The sequence below is a fragment of the Aethalodelphis obliquidens genome, unplaced genomic scaffold (genome assembly GCF_003676395.1).
Source record: "Aethalodelphis obliquidens isolate GAN/ISIS:26980383/991018 unplaced genomic scaffold, ASM367639v1 scaffold1, whole genome shotgun sequence".
Classification (NCBI taxonomy): Eukaryota; Metazoa; Chordata; class Mammalia; order Artiodactyla; family Delphinidae; genus Aethalodelphis; species Aethalodelphis obliquidens.
In genome coordinates, this window is record NW_020837945.1 from 630,706 (window position 1) to 647,171 (window position 16,466).

The following is a 16,466-nucleotide window of genomic DNA, read 5'->3' on the forward strand; positions in this document are numbered from 1 at the left end:
TGTGCTCACGGCTCCAGGACGACGGGCGGGAGATGCGGTGCAGCCCACACTCGGGGGGGGGGCACCCATGTGGACGCTGGACCATGAGGGAGCCAGGACGCTGGACCACGAGGGAGCCAGGCCACGGCCTCCTCGGGGAAGAGCGGGAAGCGGCTGGGGGGGCGGCAGGCGTGCTGCTGGCCGTGGGTGTGTGGCTCCCATGGCCGGAGGGTCACCGTGAGAGCAGAGCAGGACACGCCTGGGCCGAGGGGGGCCCTGCCCATGCCCACCTATGCAGATCTGGGCGGTGACGTTCTTCAGGAAGCCATCGTCCAGCAGCTCTGCGTAATTCTCCTTGACCAGCGAGATGCCCGGCCGCCCCTGGGGCGCCAGGCCTTGGCAGGAGATGACGTTGAGCTGGTCGGAGCCCGCGGCTAGGCCAAACACATCCTTGATGCCCACGGAGACCACCTGGGGGGAGGGGCAGTGTTGGCGTGGCCCCCGGTGGGGACAGTCCCCCGAGCCCCAGAGCGCAAGGGTGGCAGCGCAGACACGAAGGCCGCCCCACCTGAATGTCAGGGCCGCAGAGCACGCTGAGTGGGGTGGTGTCCCTCTGGGTGTCCGAGCGGCCGTCTGTGAGGACCAGGGCGATGCGGTTGTTCTGGGTGGGCGGCAGCAGCCGGTCCCGGGTGTACTGCAGAGCCTCGCCTGTGAAGGTGCCTCCGCCCATCCAGCGCAGCTTCTTGATGGCTCTGTGGGGCCACGGCACCGCCCTCAGTGAGGGGCGGGGCTGGGGGCGGGGCTGGGGCAGGGCTGGGGGTGGGGCCACGGCGCCGCCCTCAGTGGGGGCGGGGCTGGGGCCACGGTGCGTCGGCCGGCTCCGAGCAGCCGCACTCACTCCTTGAGGTCCTGGGCGGTCCTGATGTTGGGGTCCCGCAGGTCCACGTGCTCCTGCATCTGGTTGTGGCTGTACTGCACCACACCCGCGTGCGACTGCCCGGGCTCAAACTGCACGGGGACGGGAGCCGCGGTCGGGAGCGGCCCCCACCAGGGCCCCCGAGGCGCCCATGTCCCTCCTGGGCCGCCCTTCCACCCACCACCTGTCCCAGGCTGGACCGGCCCCCGGGCCCCCGGGGTGACTCTCATGCTCTGGTGGGCTGGGGGCTTCGGCTTTCGAGAAGCAAAGCGTCCGTCCCATGGCCCCTAGCGCCCGGCCCTTCCACTCTGGTGTCAGGACAGACCCCTCCTGGGAAGCTCCGTCCTCGAGCGAGGCCTGGGCACCTCACCTTGACCAGCTCGTCCCTGCTCAGCCGGTCGATGACCTTGACGATGAAGTCCTTGGAGATCTCGAAGTTCTGCAGGCCGATGCTCTCGGAGCTGTCCAGCACGAACAGGATGTCGATGGGGCCGCACTGGCACTCTGTGGGCGGTGGCGGGCTCAGCCTCGGGGCCCCTCCCAGGACCCCTCCCAGAGCAGGGCAGCCCGAGGGGCAGGGCCTCGAGGACCCGGGGCCACCGGGAGAACTCCCGTCCCCCCGTGCCTGCTGGTGTGAGTGAGCGGGGAGAGGACGAGGTGGGCCAGCACCCCGGGGCTGCGGGAGTGTGGGCGAGGGGCTCCACCCCCCACGGGGTCAGTCCACTCGAAAGCTAGAAACACCAGGTGAAGAGTGACACTCACCACAGCAAGCTGGGAAGAGGAGAAAGAGGAAATTACGTGGCCGTTTAGACTAAACCCTCCAGCCAGCCCTCCCCGGCCCACCAGGACTCTCGTGGGTGGGCATACGCCTGCCCACCTGCCTGCCTCACCCCGGCCGGCACCGTGGCAGGACACTCCTTCTAGTTAGGACAGTTACTCAAAGGTGGAGATACTCACAGCACATTTTCATGATGATGTCCAAAATCTCGCATTCCTGGGGAGGGGGTGAGACACTCCCATGAGACAGAACAGGCCCTGCTGTGACCCCTCCAGGGCTGCCCCAGGCTCTGGGGTGAGGCCAGCCTTCCAGGTCCCCATCCCCTGGGACCACAGCTGGGACCACAGAGGGGCTGGGCTGGGCAGGGTGTCTCCCTTCCCATGGTGTGCCCTGCTCTGCCTGTGAGGCCCCTGCCTGCAGGCATGAGCACCTGATATGGTCCCTGACATGTGGCCATACGTTCCGCCCCCCGTGGCCATCACATGTTCCTGTGGGGGCAAAGACGTGTCTCCCCGTGGCCATAAGATGTCCACCCTGCGGCCATAATGTGCCCCCCCCCGGCTTCGTATGTTCCCCTATGGCCACCACGTGTCCCCCCAGTGGCCATTGCATGCCCCCCATGGCCATCATGTGCCTCTATGGCGATCACATGTCTCCTGCGGCCATCACACCCCCACGGCCACCATGTGCCCCCCTGTGGCCATCACGTGTCCCCCCCCCCATCGCCATCACGGCTCCCTGCTGCTGTCACAGCTCCCCACCCTCACAGGATCCTGGGCCAGAGCAGTTGGCCCCCAAGGATGTTCACAAACACCCCACTTACGTCTGGCCCTGGTGGTCCTATGGGTCCTGGGGGTCCCTGTCAGAGAAAGGACAGGAGAGGGTGGACGCTGGGGCCCTGCCCGATTCCTGGGCTGCAGGTCTGACGGGAGCCCTCGGCTGACCCCACCTCCACTTAGGGCCCCCCGAACACTAGGGGCAGCTGAGGCTTCTGCACGTTAAGGGCTGGGGAACCTGCTACCTCCCTCCGCTGGGCGACAACTGTCTAATGTGCCCTTTCCTGGTGGTCTGTGGGTGCTCACGGCCCGGGGCAGAGTGTCCCTGTGGGTCTAATGACACCACCGCGAGGGGCAGGGTGCCCAGCCTCATCCAGGCACCGCCCCGGGCCCTGCTGCAACCATCATGCCTCACCTGGAGACCCACCCTCCCCTCCTCTGCCCACCCCTGCCTGCTCAAGCCCCCACCCCGAAACTGCCCGTCCCCGTCATCCTGCCTGCCGAAGCCCCGCCTCCCGAGCCCTTCCCCAGAGCCTGGCTCCCAGGTTCCCGCCCCCACACCCCAGCCTCTGCAGCCTCTGGGTGGGGCACCTGCCCGCGCCCGCCAACGCACCGGGGGGCCTTCGGGGCCTCGGTAGCCCTTTGCTCCTTTGGCGCCTCGGGGAGAAATGTCATTGTTCTGGAAAGACAGCGCGGTGTTGCAGGCACTGCCACACGTGGCCGGAGCCCCTGGACCCCCTGCTGCGAGCCTGCCCACCGCACCCTCGACCCCGGACCCTCAGCTGCCCTCGGAGCCACCACAGCCCTTCGGGTCCGGGCCCTCGAGGCCGAGGCCGGCCCGGGATGTCACAGCATGCGGTGGGCTCTGCACTCACGTCCTCTCCAGGGTCCCCGGCTTCTCCCTCGTCTCCCTTGAGGCCAGGGTAGCCTTTGGTGCCCTGCAGGGGAGCACGTGGTTAGGGGGAGCCGGGCCCAGGGTCTGGGGTGGGTGCTGCGGGCCTGGGCTCCTGGGGAGGGCAGGGCTCTGGGGGGTGCGGTGGAGCCCTCGGCTCTTGAGGGAAGTGTCAGCAGGGGCACCCCGCCCGGGGCCGGGTGGGGCTCCCAGAGACGGAGACGCAGGTGGGGGTGCCTCGGCGACAGCTGGGCTGCGGGGGACAGTGCGTCTGCACGTGTGTGAGTGTTTGCACGTGTGTGTGCCTCTGCACGCGTGTGTGCTTGCTCAGGTGTGGGAGCGATGTGCTTGAACGTGCACGTGTGCTCCAGGGGCCGACGGAGCGGAAGGGCGTGTACTCACATTTATCCCGGGAGGACCCCTGCTGCCCGGATAGCCCTGCAGGGAAGGCAGGACAGTCATGCCGGGCTCTGACATGGCGGGGGGCCACGAGGGGCAATCCCAGCCACGGAGCCCGTGTGCCCGACTGGCCAAAGGGGGTGTCGGGGGGCACTCACAGGGAAGCCGGGGAAGCCCTCGGTGCCGTTTCCAGGGGGGCCGTCTTCACCCTGGGAGAGCAGACCGTGTCCAGTCACTGTGGGACTCGCCCAGGCCGGCTGCTTCTGGACTCTGGGGTCCCAGGCAGCCCCCCTACCAGGGCTGTGCCCTGTGCCCTGCATCACTCACCCTTTCGCCCATCAGCCCGGGGTCTCCGGGGGGTCCTGGGGGCCCTGAGGCTCCTCCGGGGCCCTAAGGAGGAGAAAATGAAGTGGACACCAGGCAGCGAGCCACACAGGCTCAGAGGTACAAGGACTCTTGGAGGAAAGAGGGACAATTAAATAAAATACACGTCTTCATGCAGCACAGAAATGACTAAAAGAAGGGTTTTTACACCGATGATCCTGGGGGCCGTGTAACCTTCGGGCCTTAGAGGCCACCCCTGCCCAGTGGTCCACCCAGGGAGTGACCCAAGGAGGAGGTGACCAGAACAGGGACAGAAACCCACAGGGTCACTGCAGGAAATTCAAACCCGAGAGCCCATCCGGCGGGGGTGGAGGAATCAGCAGATAGAGCTACAGGCATGGCCAACGGGAGCATGTCAATAACGTGCTGAAAAATCGTTAAGGTTTGAGCTCATGATGAGAAAAACAACAAAAAAACCTTACCAAGTCAAATTTATAAGGCATAATATGCAAAGAAAGAAAAAAGAATTTGGAAAGAAATAAGCCAAACTCTTCATGTTGTTTATCTCTGGGGGGTGTTTTAGATTTCTTTTTGTAGTTTTCTTCATTTTCTAAATGTTCTAAGAGTCACATATACTCTGAGGTGAAATGAAACAGTTTTAACAGGTAAGGAGCCTGGGGGATCTCCTAAGGAAGCGCTGGGTACGGGATGGGGTCTGGGTCCAGGGCTGGTCCCTCCTAGGATGGGGGGCGGGGAGGGCTCCTCACCTCGGGCCCTGGAGGCCCCTCGTCGCCGCGGTATCCTTTCGGTCCAGTGGGGCCAGCCTCACCCTGCAGAGAGAGGACACAGCCATCGGTCCCCCTCTGCCCCAGAGGAGCCGCCCAGGCCCCAGACCCCGCACTTGCTGGCTGCTCTATCCCCGTCCCTCTCTGGAGGTGACCCCTGCATTCCCGGGGCCAGGTTCTCGGTCCCCTGAGCACTGCGCAGATGCCCCCAGCCAAGCCCCAGCGAGGAGGGCAAGCGTGTGTCACTCAGGGGGCTGCTGGCCCGCCTGCCCCCCTGGGCCCCACCAACAGGACCCTGCACTCAGAGGCCCAACCCCTGGGCCCCGCCAACGGGACCCTGGACTCAGAGGCCCATCCCCTGGGCCGCGCCAACGGGACCCTGGACTCAGAGGCCCATCCCCTGGGCCCCGCCAACGGGACCCTGGACTCAGAGGCCCATCCCCTGGGCCCCGTCACGAGGCGGCGCTTCTCACGAGTTCTCTGCTGGCTGCCCTCCCGTCACAAACGTGCACGACGCCCGTTATCCGGCCAGGAGCTGCTGCCGCGCTGCCGCCCCACACCGGGCAGGGGGCCGGCCGTGGCCACGGCCCGGGAGCTGGCGCGGTTGTGCGCCCTGGCCAGCACCAGCATCACGCTCCCTGCATGCTGGCCACGGGGACACGGGGGCTCAGGGGGTCAGCCTGGGGCCCCGAGACCTGCCTCGGGGCAAGAAAAGCGGCACCTCCTGGTCCCGGGTAGCACCTCCTGGGAAACTGGGACTCAAGGGCCTGCCTAAGACACAGAAAGACCAAACTCGGGCGGAGCTCCTGTGGGCAGCTGGCACCCTCGCAGGTGGGACCGGCCGCCCACCGCGGTGGGACGTGGGACGGGCGAGGCCGGACGGCTGGGCCTGCCACGGGACGATGGGACCCTGTCCTCTGTTTCTCCACTGCCTTTTCCTGCGATTTGGGAAAACACATTTCCCAGAACTCTCTGCATGGACCCTGGGGTCGGAGCCGGCCTCCTGCTGGGCCTGGAGTCGGTCGCGGGTCCGTGGTGGGGTTGGGAGGGCCGGGCACACGAGCCAGAGCCTGGAGGCCCAGAAGTCGAATGTCCAGGTGACCAAGCGCCTCCTTGGCCGGGAGCCACGGGTCGGGAGGGGACCGTCTCCGGTCGCTCACAGGCTGGGGGGACACAGGGCCCCCTCCCAAAGGGGGCAGCCGCCCCCAGCAGCGCCCGGGGTCCCCACCGCCTGGGGTGGGGCCTCCCTCTCTCCCCACGTTCTTGGTCGTTTCCTTTTCTTTGCAGTGACTATCATGACTGAAAACCGATGCTGCTGGGATGGTCCCATGAACCCGTGTCGGTTCTGCTTTTAGAGCTTCGTGCCTTCAGAGTCTCGAATGACCTCCTGAAGGTGCCACAGGGAAGACCTGCATCATACGGGCAGCTTGTCCCGGCAGCACCGGCCAGGAGCAGTTACTGCTCCTTGGTTCCCGTCCAGGAAAGTCAGGGGCCCAGGCAGGGGCCCAGGAAGCCGCCCAGGCAGCAGGCCCAGCCCGCCTGAGGCCACATGAGTTACAGTCGTGGGAACTGGGTGGAAATGGAAAGAGGAGGGGTGTGCGACAGCCAGACCAGAAAGAGGCACACGTAGGTGAGGGGGTTTAAACATGATGGAAGTGCGTTTTAACCAGCAGGAAAGACTGCGGTTACGTGTGTTGTGACAACGGGCTGGCCGTTCGCCAAAAAAGCCAAGCAGGCCAAGCTCACCTCTCTTCCAGCCCCTCAGTCTCTACTCCAGACAGATCAAAGACGTAAGCAAAAAATACACTAAAAGGCGTGAGCACATTTGTAAATCTTTGTAAACGAGCAGGACATCCTCAACCACAGGGTACCATAGACAAGGTCAGGACGCAGATGACAACTGACAAAATGTCTGCACCATGGATGGAGCCCCCCGCCATCAACGTGGGAAACACAGACGCCGGTGGGAAATGAAGAGCTGCCTCAACAGACCGGCAGAGACCGCGCTTGGCCCGTAAACCCATGAACAGTCAAAGCAAGAGGGGAGAGAAGGCTCACGGCAGGAGTCTGATCATAGCTCGTCCTGGCAAAGGTGTGGGAGCCGTCCTCTTTTACACTCTTGGGGGCCAGACAGAGAAGTAGGTAGGATTATTTGGCAAATATTAGCTCACACACACACCACTGGGGCTGAGAAATGTTGCTGCTAAGAACTTACATTCTGGACATAGCCTGGGAAGCTCTTCAGGGTGGATGGATGGATGGACGGATAGAGATGGATGAATGAATGGACAGATGGACAGATGGACAGATGAGCTGACTGAACGGCAGATGGATGTTGATATTTATGACAGTATTTTTCCTTTTTTTTTGGTTATGCCGTGCAGCTTGTGGGGTCTTATTTCCCCTACCAGGGACTGAACCCGGACCATGGCAGTGAAAGCCCAGCATCCTAACCGCTAGGCCACCAGGGGACTCCCTACAGTATTTTTCTGTAAAGCAAAATACTGCAGACAATCTCGTTACAGTCAATGGGGACGAGAAGGGGCAGGAAGTAGGCCCTTCCGAGGGCGCCAAGGAACAGGCCGCAACGCAGGTCAGTGGCAGAGCCGGCCGACGCCCAGCCGGCAGCACCCCGAATCGCAGGGGCCCCTGGGGCAGCCCTCACCCCGCGGGAGGCGGTGGGCGGGGTCGAGGGCCTTGCGGGACCTACCTCTGCAGCCAGGCGTCCTCACCACGCACATAGGTCAGCTTGCTACGTGTTCACTACGTGTGGTCTGTCTCCCCACTGGATGGCCAGCACCCCAATAACAAGGGCAGCACCAGGCTGTGTGCCCCCCTTCCTGTTCTCCCCCAGGGAGCTCCCCCAGGGCCAGAGCTCGAGCAGGCCCTGCTGACCTCTGCCAGGATGCGCTGGCCACCAGTGGTGTCCCTCTGGCCGAGGCCTGCCCAGTGCAGACTGCCTCCCAAACTGCCTCGCCTCTGCGTGCATCCTGTCCCCACCCTCCACTCGTGGACCCCCGTGGCTGGCCCCGGGCCGGGGTCTGGAGAAGATGGGCTGAGAGCAGCGGCGGGCATGATGCTCCCTGGGGAGGGTCGTCTCACCTGTGCCTCTCCCCCAGCCGCTCACAGCCTCCTGCCTGTCCCCCGCCCCCTCCTTCCACCCAGCCCGCGGCTTCCTCAGGCCTCCACTGTCCTCCTCATCCCCAGCATGGCCTCTAGAAGGTCACATCCAGGAATTCTAGAACCTTCTGTGCACCAACACTCCCAAATCAATTTCCAGCCAGGATCTCACCTCTGGGCTCCAAACACTGAGAGAGGCTCACATACCCTGTCTCCAATGTGGGGTGCCTCTGTCTGGGCTCAGTCCCCTGTGACCCCACTCCACCAGGCCAGGGGGTCCCCAGGGTGCCCCGACTCCAGCACGCCCCCGCTGCTGCCCGCCCTGCCCCCTCATGCCCCAGCCCGGCCTCCAAGCCCACTGCCCTCCCCCAGCACCAGCCGAGCCAGGGCACCCTTCCTCACCCTGAGGGCAGCGCTGGGGGCAGCACGGGGCTCTGCACACTCAGGGCTGCACCCTGGCAGGCGCCCACCCTGAGACAGGGCTCCCCTGGGAGCACTGGGCCCAGCTCACCAATCTGCACCAGCCACCCTGGCCCCCCACCCGACCCCAGACATCCCAAGGTCTCCAGGCCTTGCCCCTGCAGGAAGCACCCCAGGTGGGAAGAGAAAAGGGACCTCCCCCTAGGGACCTCCCCCTAAATCTGTGAGCTGATCCGAACCGGCAGCAGCTCCCCCCCTGCCCCCCGGCAGCCGGGCTTCCTACCGGGTCTCCGGGGATGCCAATGGGGCCTTCTCGTCCCTGGTCACCTTGGGGTCCAGCTTCACCCTGGAGAGGAAAAGCCGCTGAGGTGGAGATGGAAGAGGGCAGCCGCCCCGGGTGGCCACCAGGCGAGGCCAGGGGCCCGGCAGCTCCCACACAGCCAGGAAGGGCCACCGTCTGCTGTGGGCCGGCCTCGTCCTTCCTTTTCACGCTTGCCCACGTGTTTCCCACAACGTGGCCACGTGCCTGGCCATCAGGTGACTTGTGCTTTCAAGGGGCCACGACAAGGGGCCAGCAGCCCGCCCGAGGCCGGGAGGCATCTCATCGTCCACCTGGCCTCGGGTCCCAGAGCTGTGTGGGGCTGAGCATACCTCCACCCCCCTTTGTCCAAGGCACCTCCGGGAGGCACAGCCTGGCCTTCAGTCCTGTTTCCTGACCTGAAGCACTGGGCTCGGAAAGGGGGTCAAAGCTACATCGACCCTGCTTTGCTGTCCTTCCCCACCCCTGCCTGGGGGGGGCGTGGGGTTCTGGGGAGCCCGGGGGCGGGGTCAGAAAGACAAACCTCTCTTCCCCTGACCTTGGACTTGGCTAAACTCACTCTCCCCATCGGGATGCCTTGGACACGCATCTGGAGGAGAAGCATTTGCCCCTACGTCCGAGTGTCACCCCAGGGGGACAGCACAGCCTGGAGAAGCACCCCGTTCTTGCGGACGGGGAGCGGCGGCGCCTGCATCTCCAGCAGGGAGGGGGCCAGCCGCATCTGAGGCCTGGGGCTCAGCGTCCTTGCCTCCTAACCCCGGAGCCATAGGGTGAGGCCTGCTCTCCTCTCCAACCGGGCAGAGTGTGACTCGGTGCCCACGCTCTGGGTCCCGCCAGACTTTCCCGCTTAACCGCGTGGCAGAGGAAGCCCAGCGTGGCCCCTGACGGCGAAGCCGCTGGGCCTTGGAGGTGAGCGAGCAGCAGCCCCTGAGCTGTTTCCAACATTCCTGCTCTTGAAGTTTTGACAAAGGGAAACCGTCCCCGGAAGAAGACAGTTGCAGAAGAGGCTCCGTCTGCGAAACGTTTAGGAGCTCTGGGGGGAAGAGCCCAGACGTGCAGCGGGCGGGGCTCGCTGAGTCAGCTGCGAAGGTGTGAAGTTGGGCAGCTAAATAAAGGCCAAGCTAAGGAATAAGCGCAGCTCGGGGAAAGCCCGTGGAGCCAGACCCGGCCGGCCGGCACGAAGGTGGCAGCCACAGTGCAGAGGACGTGCTTCCACGGCGTGCCTGGGTGAGGTTTCAGGGGGCTGCTCCCTGGTCATCCGTGGTGAGTGGAGAAGCCCCACCCAGCTCACCTTGCCTCCCAGGCCCTGGAGGTGACCCGGGGCCACGCAGCTTGGAGGTCTGGGCGGGGCCCGAGGGCAGGAGCTGCTGCATTTCCCGCACAAGAAGTGTGTGTCGGGGGGTGTATTTGGGAAATAGGAGGCGAGGGCGTGGGTTGCCCACATCTAGGGGCCGGAGGGCCTCGGTGGCGTGTCCTGTGATTCTGATGGCCTGACCCTGGCCTGGCCCCGGTCTCTGCCCCCAGGGGATGGGGCCCCAGCTTTAGGGACAGTGACTCACCAGGTCTCCTCTCGGGCCCCGCGCGCCTGGGGTCCCCCGTGGTCCTCTTTCCCCAGGGCCGCCCTGTGTGGAGGCAGCAGAGGGCGGTGAGGCTGCAGCCCTGACGGTGCAGGCTGGGGCTCGAGGCCTGGGCACAGGGCCTGGCGCCCCAGCAGATACCAGGACTTGCAGTCCCTCCATCTCACGCCCCGTCCTTCAGAGACTGGGGTCCCATTGGCTCCAGCACACTCCCCGGGGTCTGTCCACCTGGGACCACAGGGCTGGTCACACCGTCCACGTCTGCCACTAAGTGGTGAGGCCCAGGACACCTCCACTCACCCTCTCTCCGGGGGGTCCGTCTGGTCCCGCGTTTCCCTGGGATTAAGAGGAATGAACACGAGTGTTAGTTTGCGTCGGGAACTCTGCTTGAGGCTCGGGCATCAGGAGGACGAGGGGCTCCTACCTCGTCGCCGGCTTCTCCCTTCTCTCCCAGGGGACCAGGTGCTCCAGGCTCACCCTGGGGACAACAGTGAAGACTGTCTGTCCTTGACCCTGCGGCCCCTCCCAGGGCCGGCGCCCACCCCGCTGTATCGGGGGGCTGTGTGCATACTCACCTCGTCTCCGGGGGGCCCCGTGTTCCCTGGCCTCCCAGGCTCCCCGTCTGCTCCAGGCTCACCCTGGAAAGATGCAAGGGTCAGCCTTCAGGAGGCCACGCCCAGCCGTCCTGGGGGCCAGTGACCCTACGCTGGCCCTGCTTCAGGCCGCCGTCCCTGACTGACTGCAGGAACCTCGGACACAGAGGACCCTCCCCAGACACCCACATCTCTGCACAAAACCCGCCTCCTGGGTTCAAATGCCGCCACCACAGGGGCCAGCCCGGCCCTCATGAGTGGATGCCCACTGTTGCCAGGCTGGGGACCTCGGCCCACACTCCAGGACATGTGCGTCGCTAGGACGCGTTTGGGGCGGAGTTCGTGTTATTGCTCCAACTTTCCCAGCAGCAGATTTGAATTAGACTCAAAACGTGAAGTCCTCATGCCTCACTGCTCTGCCCACTGCAGCATCAGCGCCACCCTGTTTATTCTTGAGTTTAGATTTCCCGTGAGCAGATCGATTCTGGGCTGACCCGCGGGCTGCAGGCTACGTGGACATTCCTGAGGTGACCAGAGAGGCCCCAGACGGATGAGCAGGGGCGGCTGGTGTGGTGGGGACAGGACGTGTCTGAGGCTCAGGGACCAGCACCTCCCGGGGCGGAGGGCCCCCCACCCCAGCCCTGGCGGCCCCAGGAAGGGCAATGGCGAGGCCTCATCCCCCATGGGCGGTGGGGCCTGGCCCCCAGACTAGGGGCGAGAACCTGCTTCCAGGAGGAATTTCTGCTCAACGCTCGGTGGGTCGTAAAGCCCCAGCCTGGCCTGCCGCGGGCTTGAGTCACTGACCTTCCCTCCTTTCGGTCCGAAGGCACCCGCGTCGCCCTTGGGCCCAAGGGGTCCTTGGATGCCCTGGGGAGAGGACACAGAGTCAGACCACATTCTGCAACCGCAGCCACTGGGCTGCACACACGTGAGCGACAAGCCAGAAGGGCAGGTCTGCACGTGGTGTGGCCCGTGCGACTTCTTAGCGTGTCAGCAGGAGGGCTGAGGCAACTCCACTCTTGACGACTTAGTCTTAAAATGTCGGTGAGAGAAAGCGACTTACATCGAATCCGGGTGAGCCCTTGCAGCCTGGCAGGCCAGGGTACCCCGTCTCCCCCTGCAAGGAGGAAGGCGGGTTCGGTGATCAAGCCTTTCAGCACTGGCCCATCCACCCGCTTCCCAAGAAAGCCCCACCCGGCAGAAGGAGCTCTGAGCTTGGCCAGGTGGCTTGGGGTCCACTGGGACCTGGGGCTTGGCAGGAAACGTCTCCTGCCTTTCATGCTGCCCAGGGGTGGCCACACATGAGACCCCTCCCCACCCACCGGCCCTGGGGTGGCCAGCCTTGCCCACCGTCCCTTCCTGAAACACGGGCCCTGCCTCCAGCCCTCCCCCAGCTGAGGGTGACCTTCATGCCGTCCACGCCGTCCACGCCACGCTTCCCCTTCTCGCCCTGCAAAGTTCAAAAACCAAAGAAGGTCAGACCAAGGTCAGACCGCACCCCACAGGGAAGTGTCCCCACCGGCCATGCCCCTCCGGCCACACTCACCTTGTAGCCCTTGGGTCCCCTGGAGCCCTGAGGAGACAGGAAGGAAGGGTGAGAGGTTTGGTCTCCCCATCGTGGGGCGAGGTCCCCAAGGAGGGCGCCTCCCCACCACCCAGCTCATCGCAGCCCAGCCACGCCGGGAACAGGCAGCATCGTCCCTGTCCAGAGTAGGGGGCCGCTCTGTGCCCCGAGGGACACCCCCCAAAGTCTCACGTCACTCACCTTCTCCCCTCGGCTCCCTTTTTCTCCCTAGACAGCAAACAGAGGAGGGAAGGGGGCTGTGAGGGGCGCCCCAGGCCGGATGCCCTGAGGCCCCAGGAAAGGCTGTGGTAGAGGAGGGGGAGACGCACCTTCATGCCCTGGTAGCCGACGGGTCCGAGGTCCCCAGGCCTTCCCTGCAACAGAGGAAGGGGTGGGTTAGACACCCCTGGGGGCAGGGGCAGCCCCCATCCAACCCGCTTGCTCTCCACGCTACTCAGGCCCGGTCAGCTGGAGAGACCTGGCTGGCTGACCACTGACCTGCGTCTGAGAAGCGCCCTGCTATGAAGGCCTCACCCACCCCTCCCGGGGGCTCTCAGCGGAGCTCCAGGGAGGCGGAGGCCCAGAGCCCCCCACGGGGCCACGGGGGAGGGGAAACTGGCCGTGGCTGAAGCAGAGGCCCTGGGACTTTGCTGGCCGCCCCCTGCCCCCGCCTTCTGAGAGCAGGTGGGCCTGTGGGGGCGCCTGAGGGGCACGGGGGGTCTTCCCGGGCGGGGGCTGCTGGAAGGACGGCTATGCCGCGTGCGCCCTGGTCCTCGCCACCACGAGGGCCGTGTCCTCTGAGGGTCAGGCCACATGGCGATGGTGCTCAGAAGCCAGCCATCCTTCTGGAAGCTTCCGCAGCCCAGTTCCCTGGGCTCGGGCTTCTCAGCGCCCCCATCCCCCGGTCAGGGCTCGGCACTCACGGGGTCTCCGGCGTCTCCTTTCTCTCCCGGGAGCCCTGGCTTCCCTCTTTCTCCCTGGAATACAGAGCAGATCAAGGTTAGACGACAAATTCCATTTATTTCTAAAAAGCTGGTGAGAAGGACCCTCTACTTGCGAACAAAAAAGGTCCAAAAAGCTATTCCATCCGGTCCCTAGTGTTCATGTGATTTTCAGGCACCTTTCTCGTGGCCCATCCTGGGACCTGCGTGGTCAGGTCCACGCTCCCCTCCCACACACCCCATCGGGCCCTGGGGCTGCCCGGCGCCGGCTGGAGTGACCCCTGAATCTTTTCTCTCCGCCCATTCTTGCTGCTGGGGCGGGCGGGGTGGGTGGGGCGCAGAAGCCCCCCGGAGGAGGTAGCCGTGTGGTTCCACGGCTACTGCACCTGACACTTTCTAGGAAAAGCCAGAAATGTGGACTTTCACAAGCAAGATCCCAGGTTGTGAATACTGGGAACTAACTTTGTTCTCCAAAACCTCCGCACGAAGCAGTCGTGGCCTTGGGCCATGTTCACCCGTCCCATGGAGGGTCCGCCTCCAGCAGCGAAGCCACAGGGGTGGTCACTCCAGAAAGGCCGCTCCCTCCCCCATGGGGAAGAGGCCGGAGCGGCGGGCCCCACCCCACGGCAGCCCGTGGCCGCTGCATCGGCGTGGGGTCACGGCGCCTGGACTCTCTCCCGCGCTGGGGCACCTGCTCAGCACAGCAGGCGGGCGGTGAGCGCTCAGGACGGCTGCCTGGGGTCCAGCGCATCCCTAACACCTGGGTGCCAGGCAGCAGGGACATTTCTCCCAGGCTTCTCCCCACCCCAAGGAAGAAAGCACGGACAGGACGCGGCCACGCACCTCATACCCGGGGTCGCCCCGCAGCCCAGGAGGTCCTCTGGCGGGCTGCAAGACACAAGAGAACGGTGAGCGCGAGGCGGCAGAGCCGGGGGGCCCGGGGCGGGGCTCGCACACTCACCTGGCACTCGAAGGAGCAGCACTGCGGAGGAAGGGACAGGGGACACGTCAGAGAGCCCGGGCACAGCCACACCGGCCGCCCGCGCTCAGCCTGCTGCCGGGCAAACGGGCGCCGGTGACGCTATGGTGCGGGGGCGGGGGGTGGGGGGGCCTTACCACTTGCTCCACGTTATTTTTCTGAAAAGTGAAAGAGAAAAGTCAAATTAGTTTTCATTCCCAGGCGCGGGATCTCCGGCATCTTGGACACGGCGGGGAGGGCGGGGCCGCGCTCACGATCATGTCCGTGATGGTGTCGATGGTCTGGCTGATGACGGCCTCCGCGTCGCGGCTCTGCCCCCAGTCGGCCGCCGTGAAGTTGCGCCTGTACGTGTGGTCCGTGGCGATGATGCTCAGACGTGGCTCCTGGCGTGGATGCGACCAGAACAAGGGCGAACGTTGGTGACGGTGGGAGCGCCGGGCCCCTCTCCACCTCTGCTCCCCTGGAGCCCCCCGTCCCTCAGGCCATGCCTGTACCTGTGCTCCCCCACCCCCCGCCCAGCGTAGGCAGGGGTCCTACCAGGTGGTCGGGCGTGATGGCCACAGAGAAGACTCTGACGCCCAGGTGCTTGGCCTCGTTCACAGCATCTTCCAGGCCCCCGCACGGCTCCTTGTAGCCCTCCAGCGGGTGCCCATCAGTCACCACGATCAGGTACTTGTTCTCCTTCAGGTGGGAGCCCCTGCAGGGGGTGAGAGAGGTGAGACCACCCAGCCGGGCCCCTCAGGCCAGCACTGACCCTGACAGCTCAGGGCCCCACTGGAACCGCAGAGCTGAGACCCCTAGACTGGAGGTAAGGGTCAGGGGGCTAGAAACCCTGGAGAGAGACCCAGACCCAAGGCAACGTTTCCTGTTTCTCTGTGTTGATCCGGCCACAAGTGGGATCATAGGAAAGGACATTACACAGGAAATAAAGCTCTGTGGGATCTCATTTCAGGCCCCCTCTGCCTTCAGTGGTTGAGACGACAGTGGGCCGCTGGAGGGAAGGACAGAGGGGTGGAGAGCGCCCCTGGCGGCCATGGGGCAGGCTGGGCGGTGGTCAGCAGCACGACCCCCTTGGCCACCGGGACTGGTCCTGGGGACCTTGGACAGCCCTGGAGTGTGGCCGACCAGGCTGCGATCAGGGAGGTGCGGCAGGCGGGCGCTCACCCCACGAGCAGCTCCTCCAGCCCCTTCTTGATGGCGCAGTCCGTGTAGGTGCCTTTGCCGAAGTACTTGACCGCGTCCACGCTGCTCTTGAGCGCGTCCCGGCCGCCGGGCATGCGCGTGAGCCCGCGGATGATCTCCACCTCGTCGCTGTAGTGCAGCGCGCCCGCGTTCCACACCAGGTTGCGGTCACAGCGGTAGTACCTGCGGGCCCCACGGAGGTGAGCGGCCCTCCCCAGACCCAGGCCCGCTCCCCTACTGCGTCCATCCAAAGGCAGGACTGCCACCACGTCACAGGTGGACAGATGGCCAGTCCCGTCTTGCCCCAAGAGGGAGGAGCCTGCGGGCCCTGGCCTGGGCTTCCCGAGTGGCCCTAAGACCCTGGGTCCCGCCACTGGGGGCCACACGGGGCGGGGGCGGCCAGCTAGTGACCACCATGTCCCCGGCTCTCCAGGGCCTCAGACGAGGAGCTGTGTGCTGAGACCCTGCTCCAGGGCCACGGGGTGGGGGGCAGACCCTCCATGGACAGCAGTGGGGCCGCTGACAGTGGGCAGGGAAGGGACACTGGTGGGGACCCCTGGATCTGAGTGGCCTCCTCTCTCTGCCCCGGGCACCTCAGTCGATGGTCTCCGGGGGTGGCCAGGCCCGCAGCCCATCAGCAGACGGGTGACGGATGCCCCTGCGGAGAACCAACGCCGACAGCGGGAAGAGCCCCCAGTTCACAGGCGGGAGAACTGAGGCACAGGGCCAGAGTCCCCTGGAGCGGGACGACGGGCTGCAGGGCTGCCCTGGCACCCCCTCCCCGAGGCACATCCACACCGGGGCCCTCCCTGGGCCTCATAAACCCGGGCATTTCGGGAGGCATGGGGCTTCAGTCCCACAGTCCCTGCATTGGGCAGGCCTGTCCTCTGTCCCTGCGGCCCCTTCTGGTGCGTGGGAGGCT

The 16,466-nt window shown here is 65.3% G+C and overlaps 1 protein-coding gene across 1 annotated transcript in view; it reads right to left on the reverse strand.

The window, feature by feature from the left end:
• COL6A1 (collagen type VI alpha 1 chain) overlaps positions 1-16,466 on the reverse strand; it is a 20,087-nt gene that overhangs the window by 2,066 nt on the left and 1,555 nt on the right. Inside the window, exons 3-33 of the mRNA XM_027129210.1 lie at positions 15,527-15,727; positions 14,900-15,059; positions 14,617-14,745; positions 14,500-14,520; positions 14,345-14,365; positions 14,227-14,271; positions 13,366-13,419; positions 12,772-12,816; positions 12,644-12,670; positions 12,425-12,451; positions 12,284-12,328; positions 11,942-11,995; positions 11,683-11,745; positions 10,861-10,923; positions 10,710-10,763; positions 10,586-10,621; positions 10,268-10,330; positions 8,673-8,735; positions 4,832-4,894; positions 4,068-4,130; positions 3,899-3,949; positions 3,744-3,779; positions 3,325-3,387; positions 3,063-3,128; positions 2,497-2,532; positions 1,853-1,889; positions 1,658-1,666; positions 1,266-1,399; positions 878-987; positions 548-731; positions 270-450 (exon numbers count right to left, since the gene is read on the reverse strand). Of these exons, the coding sequence (XP_026985011.1) occupies positions 270-450; positions 548-731; positions 878-987; positions 1,266-1,399; positions 1,658-1,666; positions 1,853-1,889; positions 2,497-2,532; positions 3,063-3,128; positions 3,325-3,387; positions 3,744-3,779; positions 3,899-3,949; positions 4,068-4,130; positions 4,832-4,894; positions 8,673-8,735; positions 10,268-10,330; positions 10,586-10,621; positions 10,710-10,763; positions 10,861-10,923; positions 11,683-11,745; positions 11,942-11,995; positions 12,284-12,328; positions 12,425-12,451; positions 12,644-12,670; positions 12,772-12,816; positions 13,366-13,419; positions 14,227-14,271; positions 14,345-14,365; positions 14,500-14,520; positions 14,617-14,745; positions 14,900-15,059; positions 15,527-15,727 (2,204 nt within the window). The remainder of the gene's footprint in view (positions 1-269; positions 451-547; positions 732-877; positions 988-1,265; positions 1,400-1,657; positions 1,667-1,852; positions 1,890-2,496; positions 2,533-3,062; positions 3,129-3,324; positions 3,388-3,743; positions 3,780-3,898; positions 3,950-4,067; positions 4,131-4,831; positions 4,895-8,672; positions 8,736-10,267; positions 10,331-10,585; positions 10,622-10,709; positions 10,764-10,860; positions 10,924-11,682; positions 11,746-11,941; positions 11,996-12,283; positions 12,329-12,424; positions 12,452-12,643; positions 12,671-12,771; positions 12,817-13,365; positions 13,420-14,226; positions 14,272-14,344; positions 14,366-14,499; positions 14,521-14,616; positions 14,746-14,899; positions 15,060-15,526; positions 15,728-16,466) is intronic.